This window comes from Pecten maximus, chromosome 7, assembly GCF_902652985.1.
Source record: "Pecten maximus chromosome 7, xPecMax1.1, whole genome shotgun sequence".
Taxonomy (NCBI): domain Eukaryota; kingdom Metazoa; phylum Mollusca; class Bivalvia; order Pectinida; family Pectinidae; genus Pecten; species Pecten maximus.
The window spans coordinates 24216887-24233004 of record NC_047021.1 but is presented as its reverse complement, the minus strand read 5'-3'; the positions used below and the strand labels follow the sequence as shown (position 1 = coordinate 24233004).

The window sequence follows — 16118 nt, the reverse complement described above, 5'->3', positions numbered from 1 at the left end:
GTTATTTTCTCCCCAAATCAGTACTACATAATGTATATGATAAAGGCACTAACACTTTTAGTTATATAAAATGTTAATCATGACATCAATAATAACATTAAAAACTCTCATTTTTGGTAATTATTTTTCTTTTCAGACACCAACTAGATCTGTTTTCTCACATGTGTCTGGACAGACAGTATATCGCCATCAATGCTCTCTCGAAACAACTTGATATAGATCTGATTCTCAGGTAAGCCATGACCAAATTTTCAAAACCTTACTTATAAACAAGTATAGAACTATTTGTGTAAATCATGATTTGTTATTGATTAATCTGTTTTTCTGTTGCTATTTTTGATGGCTGTTTTCTCAGTCTCTACTTTTGACTGACTATTTACAGGTGCGTGTCTGATGAGGTTTTGCCTTATGACCTACGGGCCTCATTCTGTAGATTGATGTTACACATGCATGTAGACAGGGATCCACAGGAAATCATCAAACCGGTCAAGTACGCCCGGCTGTGGTCCGAGATCCCCACACAGATCTCTATAGAGGAGTAAGTATACAAACCAATCGAGTACGCCCGCCTGTGGTCCGAGATCTCGGAACAGATCTCGATTCAGAAGTGAGTATTTGAACCACTGGAGTGCAACTATTTGTTTTAGGATATCTCAACACAGATCTCCATAGTGAACAAATCAAGTAAGCCTATCTGGTCCTAGGTCCCTTCTCAGATATATATAGGTGTGAGCATAGGAACCAGTCCATGGTACCATCTGTGGTCTTTGATTCCCTGTCAGATCTCTGAAGAGGAGTCCTTATATATACCTGCCATCATCTTTAAATTGATGATTACATTTCATATACACAAAAGATATAATCCTGAACAGCTACAATTACAAATCTTGGTGGTATAGATAACTTGAATGCAAGATCAATTACTTAGGTTCATATTTTATCATCAGGAAGACCTAGTGTGTGCTTTGTTGATTATGAACACCATTACAACCAAATGTATTGCTTGATACATGAAATTGATTAGTGGCTCTGAAGTCTAATTAACTGAGAAATTTTGGTGGATATGTGATTTTGATTTTTGGAAACAGTGTTATGACATGATAGTGTGTGCAACTTGTGTCTGACTTTAAAAATAAAGTTAATGGTGATAAGTTTTATAAAGAATCTATCTAACATTTCAGATATGATTGTACGTGGGATTCAGAGAAGTAGGTGGCATGGGCAAATACATGCCCCAACCCTAATTTGCTTCACTCCTATTGACAAAATACATCAAGTCATGAGCATATACTGCTACTCCTTATTGAGCTGTGTAATTTCCAGAAACACTGTTCGTTATTGATATCAATAAAATATGGTATATAAATATATAAAAATAATGAAGTCTGTGAAATTGCAAATCTCATACTAGGAAGTATACCATATACTGCTCAAGACATTGAACAATCAACTCCTGATCTCCTAGCAATGAGCCCTGTTTTGATTTGAGACTTTTTTTTAAGTGTAATTGATACAAGTTATCACCGACTTGATAAATTCTCAGGTGATTTGAAACATAATGATGGTGAAATATTATTACAAGCAACATATTTTCTGTTATAATATCCATATCTTTTTAGGGATTGGTTTAAGAAGTAGGTATTTTCTTATTTGGAAAAAAATACATAAATTGAATTACTATCATGAAGATATATATGTTTTCTTTTTCTTAGTTTACATGGGATCGTTGTTAGGTTGACTAGTCTAATTTCTATGATAACTAATCACTATTCAAATGTGTTTGTGTAATTTTTTCACCGTTTAAACTAATTAAATCTCTCCTTTTAAACCTTGTACCCAGCTAAAATCTGCACCTAGATCCAAACTATTTCCCTTAGTTACTATGTGCCATTATGTTGATGTGTGATGTCAGTTCTTTATGTAAGACAGTAGCTGATTACAGATCTGGTTGTGCTCGAGGTTTGGATTTTATGTGAAAGAGCAGATATCTGTTTGACCTGGCTTTATTTATTTGTATGCAAAGTTTTGTTGTGTGCATCATTATTATTCCTGAACAGAAGAAACGCTACCTTGAAATTTAGTGTTTAGAGTGTTCAGAAATGTTGGAATGTGCCGAATGAATCCTGACTGATAGTTATTCCTCTTAGACCAGCATATTTCTTCAATCATATACTCAACGAATTCAATTCAGATAATTTGTATATGTTGTAAGCTTTAATTCTGAAAGCCAAAAATTAATTAGATTTTAATAAGAATAGACTGAAGATTTTTCTCGGAATAGACTACACTATGATTGTTGGTTCTTTAGAACTTGTAATTCTAATTTATAGTAGATTGTAAACTCCTACATATGCTGACAATTTCATTTTAGAGGTTTTTCTCTTAATTCCATGTTCATCAAAACTTGAATGTTTCCAGTCACTGTTTGTCTTTTTTTATGCCACCATTATCGGACGGTGGGTTTTTAAAATTGTCTTTCGTCTGTGGTCTGTTGTCTGTTGTCTGTCCGTGCTTCCGATTCTTTCTCAGAATTCATAGGTACATTGTTTTCAAATGATTAAGAGGAAGAAGAGAAATGTGTAGAGAAAAGTTCAGTCTTAACAGATCTCCAATGAAGGTCACTCAATGGTGGACCCCAAGATTTGTATAATATCGAAAGTAATTGTGGCACCAATTTGAAATATTTTTTCATCCAAATAAACTCATTAGTTCTATATTCATCATTAAAAGTTTTGTTTTTCTTGTTATTAATAAGATCAATTGAGTTTGTAAATCCCCTCTTATAGGATCTTTGGTATTATGTTATATAAGGAATGAAGATGACGCTAAAGGGATCTATAATGTCAATCACTGTACATGTCCGCACAAGAATTTTTTTGAGTTTGAGTCTGACAAAATTATACATTACATATAAATGTAATTAGCCCTTGAAAAATAGTTAATGGTATTTTTAGTGATAACTGTCACAAATACTGTATGATATAATTATACCTTTTCAAAACAGCTGATGAGTTCATTTTTCCTTGTGAGGTACTCTCAGTAAAAAGCAAGAAATTATTAATTCTTGGAGTATATTGTTTAGTGACTCAATTACAATTATAATCCAATGATAGCAATCATGACTTCTTCATGGAACAAAATATCAATTTTTTGTGTGGTTATGTTGGTTCTCATTAAGGGGTAGATAATTTGCTATATTTGGCACAGAACTTCATTTGGTACTGAATACTTACAGACATTTGATACAGGTCATCTCAGTTGATATCAAATACACCACAATGATAAACAGATTATTGATGCAACAGTTAATACAATAAATAGCCCTTCATCCTCAAAGGAATATTTGATCCTCAAAGGAATATGTATTGTACTTCGAATTTCATGAAATTCCCTATGCATTGGTGTTTGATTTTTATTTTTGAGATGCAGCTTAAATTCACTAATTGCCCCAATGACCATCTTGGATGCATACCTGTTCATGGTTTCAAATGATTTCTTTTGAAAATATGTTGGGTTTCATTGAAACTTGGCTATCTTGATGTGGCCTTTTTTCATGCTGCATGCTCTGCTAAACTCACTGGCCATTTCATTTGTTTAGTTACGAATCAAACATTGGTAAGGACCCAGAGAAGGAGAAAGTGAAACCACGATTCTCCCGTACCATCTTATTTGTAGAGGACTACCTCTGTAATGTGGTCAGCCAGGAAGGTGCCTTTGTGGACAGGAAACAAAACAAACTCACATTTGAAGTAAGTAACTGTTTATATGAATATCTGTAGATATTTATTTGATTACATGTATCTTCAAATTGAATTTAACTTTATATATAGTTTACAACCGTTATGAAAAAAAACAGTCACATAACTTAATTATGATTAATTAATCTTTACGGAAGTGAGCATCTTATCTTAATGCAGCAAGAAACTTGAGTACCAAGAGAAAACTGATGTTACTTGGTACCTTTCATTGCTGACCAGAGGCTAAATAGTGCACATGTATTCTCTCATTCTGTGGTTTGAAGTCATCATATTGGACTCATTTCTCCTCCTGTAGTTGTTTCATGCATGTAACAGCTGACCTTCCTTTGTAAGTGTCATTTCTGTGTTGGTGTCAACATTTGTTTTGTAACAGTGGCCTTTGCTATTTTAGGTGGTGAATTTGGCCAAGCAACTGATTTACTTTGGATTCTACTCATTCAGTAATCTCCTGCGCCTCACCAAAACACTTCTCAACATCCTAGATTTCGCACCCGAGAAGGAGATACATGGTGTTGGTAAAGTGAGACAACCGGTCTCCCTCAGTGACCATGGTAACCAGTCTTCTAGGATATCATGATGTTTATGTAGCTATCTTCTGTAGTCTAAATTTTTGCAATTTCCCATTGAAACTACAGATTATCATGGGCAAAATTTTGTAAATCAAAAACTTAATTTACCCCTGCAAAAAATAAAAATAAAATTTGGGATATATTGCTAAGTGGAATATTGAAACTTATACTGATTATCAATGTTATTTATTGCTATGCAATATTATCAAAAGGCTCATTTAAAAGATTAAAAAAAATTTGTATTTACCAGGTCCTGACAAAGCCATATCCAATGTGATCTCCACACGGGGCAATGGTGGTGATGGTATGGAGGCTGATACTCTGGTCATGGACACCAAACTAAAAATCATCGAAATACTCAAGGTATGTCTTTACACTTAGGAAACTGGCCCTGTAAAAAAAACAATATTTTATACAACCTGTTTATTAAATATATAAATTTGATACAACCTCCTGGTGAAATCTGAAAGTTTAATACAATTTGGAAAGTTTCAGCGATCTTATCTGAGCAGTTCATGTATACCAGGTAAAAAGAAAAATGCATAATGCATTTTTGTTAGCTCGTCTCTTCGAAGAAGAGTGAGAGCTTATGTCGTCACTCTGGCGTCGGTGTCGGCGTTGGTTTTTCAAATGTTAAATTTTTTGTGCAAGTGTTGAAAGGCATAGTAATTTATGGTAATATGGTCCCTGTGGGGGTCAAACTATCCCCTGCTAGAGTTAAACTAAAAGATTTTTTGGAAAAAAAACAGATTTTTGAAAATTTTTGGACTTAGAATATTTCTGCGTTAAGTTTTTGGTGCAAGTTTTGAAAGGTATTAATACATCACTTTATAATTGTACTAGGGTGCTGATGTTTGGTAATAGAGTCCCTATGGAGTAAGACAATCCCTTCCTGGAGTAAAACTTTTAAAAAAATTGGATTTTTTCTTTTTTAAATCTGTGTTTTTTTGTTTTTGTTTTTAAATCTTTGGACTTTGTGTTAAGTTTATGTTGTGAGTGTTGAAAGGCATAGTAATACATGGTATTAGGTTCCCTGTGGGGGTTAAACTATCCCTTGCCAGAGTTAAACTGAAATATTTTTTGGGGGAAAAAACACGTTTTTTAAAATTTTGTGCAAATGTTGAAAGCTATAAACACATCACTTTATGATTGTACTAGGGTACTGATATTTGGTAAAAGAGTCCCTATGTAGTTACACTATCCCTTTTTGGGGTGAAACTGAAAATAAAACAATGTGAAAATGCTCACAATTGACAATTTATACTGGTCCACAGTTTTCAAGGGAGACAACTCTCATTAGGATAATATTTTGTCAAAAAATTGAAGAAATATGTCCAAAAGCAATTACATTTGTTTTTAATATATTCATTTAATCTACAACAGCATAGCTTGTCTCCCGAATGTTTGTCAATAAATAATTTATATATATATAAATTGGTATGGTTTTGAAAATTGCATGAATTCACAAAACATAATCTGATCAAGTAAACAATATAAATATTATTAATGCATTTTGCGAAGCCAATCCAATTTATATATTTTAATTATTTATTGACAAACATTTGCGAGACGAGCTATGCTGTTCTCCAACAGCTCTTGTTAATTTGCTTATTCATGTGTATGTTAAGAAAAGTGGTTAAAGATTGGTAAGGCTGAATAACTTTTAAATCAAGAATGTTCCAGTTCTAAATCATCTTCGCTAGCCAAGGCTTCTGATTACGTTACACTCCACGAACCCTTGGCAGATATAGGCGTCAGTTCTGGCCCTCTAGCGGTGATTCGAAATTACCACCCTTCACGCATGAAATTTTCGACCAATCAAAACAAGCGTTACCGATTTACTTCATCGGTGATGTTTACAAACACACATCGAGGTTTGGTGTCATTTCGATGAGATATGTGATCAATGACTTATATGAATTGATCAAACACTGCGAATGTTCCCCCAAAGATTGCGATTTTTGTATTTAGGTAAAATGCCATGACATAGTCGGCAATGTAGCTCTGTACTGGGTGCCGCATTTTTTGTTTACTGCGAAACCAAGCCAGAATGTAAAACGCGATTTGATTGGGTGCCCTGGGATTCCAGGGCGCGACGCTTTGAACACGACTATATCTGCCAAGGGTTCGTGGAGTGTAACGTAATCAGAAGCCTTGGCTAGCGAAGATGGTTCTAAATGGGTCTGTGACTGACCTGATTTTTAGCTCACTGGGACGAAGTCCAGGGAAACTATTGTTATACACCCAGCGTCGGCATTCGTAGACAGCTAGGTTTTTATAAACAGTGCTGTGTCAATACTAATGAGGATGCAGCTTAAGTATTTTTCATTTGTGTTCTTTGTAACACGACATTTCCATTGAAACTACATTTATGGATAAGTGAAACTTGACTTTGACCTTTGACCTACTTTAAAAAAATCTTTAACCTTGTCCACTCTATGCTAACTGTACGATATAGGGATTTCAAATTGACATAATGTTTTCCTTGTGACAAGACCTTTCCTTTGTTGCTACATTTTTGGACCTGCTGAGATTGACTGTGACCTTTGACTGACTTTAAAGAAAAATTAATTTCAAATTCCAACCCACTCAGCAAGCTATGTCGTCTTCTGACAACTCTTGTCCATTTTGAGCATTGAGAAATTGGACAGAAAAGTTGGCAAGTTTTGTAACAATACCCCAAATAGTAAGGTACTTCTGGAGGAGGATTGGTAGAACTACTGCAACACTAATACTGGCAACAAGGCAGGTGCCAAGACCTCACAAATAGTTCGGAATTAAGCAGAAGAGATAAGATAACCTTTAAACATTACTTTATGTCTATCTATAGATAAATTTAACAAATTATTGATTCCTAAAAAATGCACGTTTCTAATTTTGGTTTTTTTTTTAATTAGGTTAATTACTGTTGATTTTTTTCTGGAAATAGTTGAAGCATTTGATACATGTAGATAATTTAGTGTTACATTAATCAATGAAAATACTTTTAACTATGTATAGATTATTTAATATTTAGAAGTTTAAAATAGTTCCTTTCATATTTATCCTAATAATAGCTTTTGAGATGTTTTAGTTAGTAATGCCGACACTAATTAATTAACACTAATTGTATCTGCACCATTCATGTTTATAGACCACCGTATGGTAGTACAATGTAATATTATCAACAGGTAAGATATATATGTTGGATGTGACATCTGTTTGGGGGATGTTGATGTTTCTGTAATCAAAAGGTAGAAAAAGGTGGGGTGATGGAGGTAGTTGTTTTAGTTGAGTTAGGATGAGCTTCCATTTTGTCTGTCTCATCACTCATAATTAGAAACTGTCTGATGCTGTTGTGTAGTTATAAAGCCTTTTCTGTTTAATTTGTTTTCCCAGTTCTACAAGTATAAAGATTATCTGGCATAATTCTTTCTGATCTTAAACAGATTATTGCATCTATCAAAAAAATCTAATTTGATTCAAGGTTGGAAACCAAATTACTTGGAATTGGCGATATGTAGTATTAGTTGTGTAGACAGAAGAACTTTTGATAGTGTTGCCTTTTTATGTTAGTATATATATCCTTTTCTTTCCAGTTTATAACTGATGTGCGACTGGATTATCGTATCACATGCCTTCTGTCCATTTTCAAAGGAGAATTTGACGAGAACAATGTTTTACGGGATGAGGACGGTAATAGACTTTTGATGGTCTTGATGCTATCTTTAGGGTGGTTGAGGAGGTCTGCCTTGTTGGTTGGTGGTCTGGAACTTTTAACGGCATGGAAACTGACTTTATACTAAACACTGTTTATTTTTATTTCAGATACAGTTTTCACACTGGCTGTTATATGTTTTGCAAAAGTGCAGTTGAAGTGTGGAGAAAAAAAAAAAATTCAGTAAAATGAAAATTTTGTTTTGATCCAAAACAACTATATCAGTGTTTTTAAAATAATATCTGTTTAAGTAAAGCATGTGAGTTGATGTAAACTACTAACTATTGCCTATTAAAGTAGTTGTTATCAAACATCTAACATCTATCTATCGGTACATGCTTCACTAACAGGTTTACTTGGTGCTGTGATAGCTGTAATTCAAAAAGGGGCATTCTACATAGCTGTTTTCTGATTTGCTCAGAAGTAATATTATTACAGAACTTTTGATACCTCTGGAGGTTTATCCTGAAACGGTGTAGCAGAATAATTTTTAGCTAACCTGACCCAACCGAGCAACTGTCTTCCATTGTCCATTGTCTATCATCTGTCATATCACAGCATTTTACATTTTAATCATTTAGTCTTCTTCACAACATTTGAGCCAATTTTTTACTTAGCTTGACATGGAAAATCACTAGGACATGGGGATCTGAATGTTTGAAATTCATGGGACTGTGCCTTATGGGTGGTTTATACATTTTTTGGTGTTAATGTTATGAAATGTATTGATTTGAGCTAGGATTCTCAGGTATTGACAAACTGTACAGTAGATTCCACTGAATGGATTAATGGAGAAACACATCCATTCATGGTTGTGAACACGCAGGCTCTTATTCTTTCTTTATTATTTTTAATATTAATTAAAGCAGATGTATTAAAAACTAATTGCTGTATTCCAGCAATGTAAAGGTGAACATTTTTGATTTTTTTTTGGAGATAAAACTCGTATTGTTTTTGGAGAAAGATAATGGCAGTAACTAGCAAGAATGTCCTGAATTATGGCTGTCAAACCTTGTATACACTGGATGTGGAGCAGGTGCCATATTTACAGTAGGTAGTAGATACATAGAGATCCCTGGCACCGTGCACGCCCACTCACAGCTGTACTGTTGCTTATATGTACAGCAGCTGGTTACAGAGGCATTCACTGAACTATGTCTTCATAGAATGCTTCATCATCAACGTCCTTTGTTGTCTCCCTCAAGGTGAATGTAGCATCAGAAAACAAATATTCAGTAATGTTTTCAAGAGAGAAATTGAAAGACCCAGAAAGTATAATGTGACTAGTCATTTAATTATCGAATTTGAATTTGTAAAACAAAGAAATATTATCAGACCTGTGAGGAACAACAAGGAATGTCACAAATTTAATGCATTGATTTGATTCTAATACAGCTACACTAACAGCATGATGGTTCATTTGAGAGTATGTTTGCCTGACCAATATTCTTAGTATGTAGATCGAACTATTAACCTACTACTGTACTGTAGCCCTGTTGAACACAGGCCTACTATTAATCTACACAGTAGCAGTAGCTACATTCATATCTGTGTGTGCCCTTTATGTTCCCTATTCATCTTTTTCAGTATTTAATGCATGTACGTTTGGACTACCGTTTAACGTGGATTCTCTCCATGTTCAAAAGTCAAATTGAACAACAACCGTGGATCAACACCAGCGATGACGATGAGCTCAGTGGGTTGTTTTATATGAATGATTGTTCGCATCTCCCATATAACCCAGTGTCATACTAAGTCTATTTTTTTGCATCCCATCATTGTTGTCAGTTTTTAGCTCACCTGCCAAAAGGGCAAGTGAGCTTATGCCGTGGTGCGGAGTCCGTCGTCCTGCTGGCGTCAACTTTTCCATTTAAACAACTTCTTCTCAATAACCAAGAGGCCCAGAGACCTTATACTGGGCCTGTAGCATCCTGGAGTGAAGGGCTACCAATTTTGTTCAAATGAATGAAATTAACCTTCATTCAGGTCACAGGGGTCAAATATGTTAAAATCTTTTAAACAACTCCTTCTCAATAACCAAAAGTCCCAGGGATTTTATATTGGGTCTGAAGCATGCTGGGGAGAAGTGCTACCAAGTTTGTTCAAATGAATGACCTTGATCTTCATTCAAGGTCACAGGGATCAAATAGGCTGAAATTTTTAAACAACTTCTCAATAACCAAGAGTCCCAGGAAGTTGATATTGGGTCTGTAGCATGCTGGGATGAAGGGCTACCAAGTCTGTACAAATGAATGACCTTGACCTTCATTCTAGGTCACAGGGATCAAATAGGTTGAAATCTTTAAACGACTTCTTCTCAATAACCAAGTGTCCCAGGGAGTTAATATTGGGTCTGTAGCATGCTGGGGTGAAGTGCTACCAAGTTTGTTCAAATGAATGACCTTGACCTTCATACACTTGTTCTTAATTATGTATATTTAAGAAAGAGATCAGTGGATAGCAGGTGAGCGATTCCGGCCCATTGGGCCCTTGTTTACATTAATATCCCAAATGTATGTAGTGTAACACCCCCGTCCATCCCTCGTATCTTCTCCGCAACAGGTTAATGATTGTCCAGCTATATAGAATATGATATGGCATATCTATATTGATTAGCATATCTATATTGATTAGGAGTAGAGTATTTTAAACCCCCTTTCCTCCTATTTTGAAAGTCTGTAGTAAATGGGAAGCATATTTATTTTCTCCAACACAATACCAGTATGCATCGATTATAAATCCATCATTTATATAGTGTTTCAAAAGAGTCATGTTAACCTTGTTATGTTCAGGAATTAAATTATCTAAATGTATAAACAAAGATATACTGTGATTAAAATAAAATATTTATAGGGAAAATGTTCAAAGCTAAATGACCAAATACATTTTTTTTTTATAGAGGGGTTCAGGGTTTGGAGAGTATAATTCAAAATATTTTTCGGCAATGATGGGGACCAATTATGATTAGCTTCACGCAAAGTAATTATTGTCCTTGTTTTGATGAACTTCCTTCTTTCTAAAGTTAAATGATATACTGCTCCCATTATTGTCCTCACTAATTAATACCCCCTCATTGTAAATAACATGTTTAGTAGCTAACCTGATCTTGTGAAATTGATATTTATCCCCACAAATCTATAGTATTCCCACCACGATTTGCTTCCATACTGACAAAATTAGTTCCATTTCAAAAGTCTCTACCACTTTTTTGCCCAGATAACACATTATCTACATTTCAAAAGTCTCTACCTCTATTTTACCCAGATAACACATTATCTAGAAAGTATGATGTAAAACTTCTGAATGGGATAAAGTTAAACTTAATTGATTCATGGGCAGTGCTGTGACAGGAGTTCTCAAACTTCAGATAAAGTTTCTGGATATAAATGTTTTTAAATCCTCATTGAACACTGTGTGCTTAACTGTAGTACTCCAATGAAGGATATTTCCAATCTTCCACAGTATCTGAAAATGATTCCACTGAAAATTTGACATTCCATGAGAGGACAGGTAAACAATGCAATCAAATGACAATGAAATGCTTAAATTGATTCCCTTTTGGAAAATTTTCATGTGTTGCCAATGAACGGCAATACTGATTAAGTGACCATGCAATATTGTAGGGTTACATGATATATCTTGCAATATAATATTTTTTATATAATAGAAAATAGCTGACTTCAGGATATGTACAGCAAAAACAATATATGCTATAATATTTATCAAAGATATTTTCTGTATGAATTTGAAATGTTTCAGTTATAAGAAATCTTATTTTTCTTTTCTTCGAATGAATTATATAATATTTCCTTTCCTTCCTAATTCATCTTGCATATATATCAGTATCGTAGCTTTTCTGTAGTTGAAATTTTCATTTCTCTTGGATTATTCTGTCAATGAAAATGGTACTAGCTAGGTACATCTAACGTCATTATTATACCACTTTTACTTGATATAGACAGGGGCATAATAACCATATAATAACCATTTTGTGTCCCCATCATGGGTATGCGTGTGTGCTTTTGCGTCTGTAGTGAAAAGCTTACAGTGTACAGAATATTTCATACTCCCTCAAGGATTTATTTCATATGCAGTTTCATAATGATTAGTTCTAAGGAGTGGTCATTACTTAAGATTATAAATGAACGAAAGGTCACACTTGACTACTTTTGCTGTAAAAACTTGCATACAGTTGTATGTAAATATTGCAATAATTTGTTTAATATTTGTAAAAGGTCAATTTTTATTACTGGATTATATGTTACTAGAATTGGTTTTTATCAAGGCTATAAAAGGACCCCAGTTTGAAATGAAAAGCTTGTGTACTGGTCAAGGGGTAGAAAGTATTACTATGTGAGCCCCCTCTCACTGTCTATGTCATATGTGTAGATTTATTAAAAGCTTTCACTTATGTAGTCAAATTTCTGCCTTGTCTCCTTGACTCCCTGTCAAAGATATATCGCAGCTTCCACAGTGTTCACTTAATTACCGTCATATTACAGCTCTTACAGGGATCATTTAACCAGTTTTCCAGTCATGTTGACAACCTGGCAAAAAAATGATATCTACATATAGCTTTCACTTACAGAAATGTTTTGCGCTGTAGAGCTATTTTTATGAAAAACATCATAGAAATTAGCACCAAAAAATGATCTAATCTAACATCTCCTGAACCCCTGGACTGGGGTAAAGATGGAGGTTTGATATCTATGTGAGTCTTTACTCACTTTGCTTTTATTGCAAATAGATGTGCAAATTTATTATGCCTGATAAAATGTATATTTTACACTGCTGATATGCAGCAGTGTAAGATTTAATAATGCCAGAATGTTGTGTAAAATCACTTGATTGAATAACCAGAAATTTTCATTTGTATAGGCATGTACCAATTAAGCAAGTTGACTATGCCAAAATTAATCTAGTATTTAGAATATAACTTTTAACATACCCAGTTGTGATTCTTTGAACAATAATAAAAAAAAAAGCAACTGAGCACTGCCCATACTTCCTAGATATGTTAGATATAATTAGAATTGAAGGATTGAGTTCGGTTCACTAGAGAGTGTTTGTCTACATTGGGAAGGACTATTTATGATATGTAAAATATATTAAATCAGAGTACCACCATAACTTTGTTCCCATTAGTGTTAGCTGGCTTTGACGTTAGGCTAAGAGTTCACCAGTGTTTTTTCAGTTGCTGTGATATTATGAGCATGATTTAAAAATGATTATTTCTTTTTGTGAATAATATTTGTTGTTGGTTATTGATGTTTGTATTATCCATTCTGTTTATGTGTATCCTTTTTCATTAATAATATATATATTTTTTTAATTTGAATAATTAGTTTGTTCTTTAAGTGGTTAACTGTAATGTAGTATTGTAGGGTGTGAGAAATTTTATTTTATTTCCTTTTACCTGCCACACTTCAGCTTTATATATATGTGTATATGATTTTCTTTACAATGCATGAAACTACATTTCTGCCAGTCAATACTAATAACTATAGCAAGACATAGTTGTCAAAAGAAGACTGATTATATTAAAAAATGTTTTGATTACAAAATAATGATTAATTGGTAAAAATACATTTCAATCTTGTCAAATTTTAACATTTATTGGACAAAATATTCTTTAAAATATGACTTAGAATTGTGTTTCTACCTCCTTAATTTGTATGGTTTGATTATCGGATGTATGATTATATTCAGTCATTATAATGTAAATTATTGGTAAATTTACCTGTAAAGCTATATGTAATCTGTGTATTTGACTTGTGCTTATTTGTTTACCAGTATAATTCCACTTGGTTGGTTTATTTCTACAGGCCTTGACCTGGACAGTATAGGTCAGCAGGCAGAGGAAATATTTGGAGGCAGGTAAGTTATCTCATGTTGGAAGAGTTATTCAGATTTCCCAACTCCTTGGAACTTCCATATTGGGGTTCTTGTGCACATTCAAATGTTCAAACCTCAGAAAAATACATTTATAGACTGCCTTTTTAATGAACTTAAACCATAAAACAGTTTTTTAATCTCTTTGATTTTAACTGATTTTATGTTCAGAGGTTTTCTTCAGAAATACCTTTACTGCATCCAATTTGCTTAAATACTTAAAGTTTCTATAAACACCAAAATAGCATGGGTATTTTTTTTGAAAGGCATCAGCGGGTAACAGAACAAAGGTTTATGTATTTACCTGGGTACTGTCTGTTTATAGGAAGGATTTAGTATTTTTTCTTTTCTACTCCTCATAGCTCTACAACAGCTGAGTTGGACTTAGATGGTCAAGGTGGAAAGATGTTTTTGAGGGTTCTGCTCAATCTAGTGATGCACAACTACCCTACTCTGGTGTCTGGTGCACTGCAACTCCTGTTTAGACATTTTAGTCAGAGACAAGAAGTTCTACAGGCCTTCAAACAGGTAACTACCCCACCCAGCTGGTATTTACTACAGGTCTTCAAACAGGTAACTACCCCACCCAGCTGGTATTGACTACAGGTCTTCAAACAGGTAACTACCTCACCCAGCTGGTATTTACTACATGTCTTCAAACAGATAACTACCCCACCCAGCTGGTATTTACTACAGGTCTTCAAACAGATAACTACCTCACCCAGCTGGTATTGACTACAGGTCTTCAAACAGATAACTATCCCACCCAACTGGTATTGACTACAGGTCTTCAAACAGGTAACTACCTCACCCAGCTGGTATTTACTATAGGTCTTCAAACAGGTAACTACTCCACCCAGCTGGTATTGACTACAGGTCTTCAAACAGATAACTATCCCACCCAACTGGTATTGACTACAGGTCTTCAAACAGGTAACTACCCCTCCCAGCTGGTATTTACTACAGGTCTTCAAACAGATAACTACCCCACCCAGCTGGTATTGACTACAGGTCTTCAAACAGGTAACTACCTCACCCAGCTGGTATTTACTATAGGTCTTCAAACAGGTAACTACCCCTCCCAGCTGGTATTTACTACAGGCTTTCAAACAGATAACTACCCCACCCAGCTGGTATTTACTACAGGTCTTCAAACAAGTAACTACCCCACCCAGCTGGTATTTACTACAGGTCTTCAAACAGGTAACTACCCCACCCAGCTGGTATTGACTACAGGTCTTCAAACAGGTAACTACCTCACCCAGCTGGTATTGACTACAGGTCTTCAAACAGGTAACTACCCCACCCAGCTGGTATTTACTACAGGTCTTCTAACAGGTAACTACCTCACCCAGCTGGTATTTACTATAGGTCTTCAAACAGGTAACTACCCCTCCCAGCTGGTATTTACTACAGGCTTTCAAACAGGTAACTACCCCACCCAGCTGGTATTTACTACAGGTCTTCAAACAGGTAACTACCCCACCCAGCTGGTATTGACTACAGGTCTTCAAACAAGTAACTACCCCACCCAGCTGGTATTTACTACAGGTCTTCAAACAGGTAACTACCCCACCCAGCTGGTATTGACTAGAGGTCTTCAAACAGGTAACTACCTCACCCAGCTGGTATTGACTACAGGTTTTCAAACAGGTAACTACCCCACGCAGCTGGTATTTACTACAGGTCTTCAAACAGGTAACTACCCCACCCAGCTGGTATTTACTACAGGTCTTCAAACAGATAACTACCCCACCCAACTGGTATTTACTATAGGTCTTCAAACAGGTAAGAACCCCACCCAGCTGGTATTTACTGCAGGCCTTCAAACAGGTAACTACCCCACCCAGCTGGTATTTACTACAGGTTTTCAAACAGGTAACTACCCCACCCAGCTGGTATTGACTACAGGTCTTCAAACAGGTAACTACCTCACCCAGCTGGTATTGACTACAGGTCTTCAAACAGGTAACTACCCCACCCAGCTGGTATTTACTACAGGTCTTCAAACAGATAACTACCCCACCCAACTGGTATTTACTACAGGTTTTCAAACAGGTAAGAACCCCACCCAGCTGGTATTTACTACAGGTCTTCAAACAGGTAACTACCCCACCCAGCTGGTATTGACTACAGGTCTTCAAACAGGTAACTACCCCACCCAGCTGGTATTTACTACAGGTCTTCAAACAGATAACTACC

At 35.1% G+C, this 16118-nt stretch overlaps 1 protein-coding gene across 14 annotated transcripts in view; it reads left to right on the top strand.

Annotated features, from left to right (window-relative positions):
- LOC117330316 (inositol 1,4,5-trisphosphate receptor-like) overlaps positions 1-16118 on the top strand; it is a 119861-nt gene that overhangs the window by 63647 nt on the left and 40096 nt on the right. For 8 of the 14 annotated variants that reach the window (XM_033888509.1, XM_033888516.1, XM_033888511.1 and 5 more), the window contains 9 exons: positions 137-232; positions 383-538; positions 1182-1208; positions 3599-3749; positions 4150-4309; positions 4578-4690; positions 9612-9720; positions 13850-13901; positions 14279-14444. In XM_033888509.1, the coding sequence (XP_033744400.1) occupies positions 137-232; positions 383-538; positions 1182-1208; positions 3599-3749; positions 4150-4309; positions 4578-4690; positions 9612-9720; positions 13850-13901; positions 14279-14444 (1030 nt within the window). Of the gene's footprint in view, positions 1-136; positions 233-382; positions 539-1181; positions 1209-3598; positions 3750-4149; positions 4310-4577; positions 4691-7905; positions 8003-9611; positions 9721-13849; positions 13902-14278; positions 14445-16118 lie in introns of all 14 variants that reach the window. The other 6 variants (XM_033888522.1, XM_033888521.1, XM_033888520.1 and 3 more) reach the window with 3 other exon arrangements.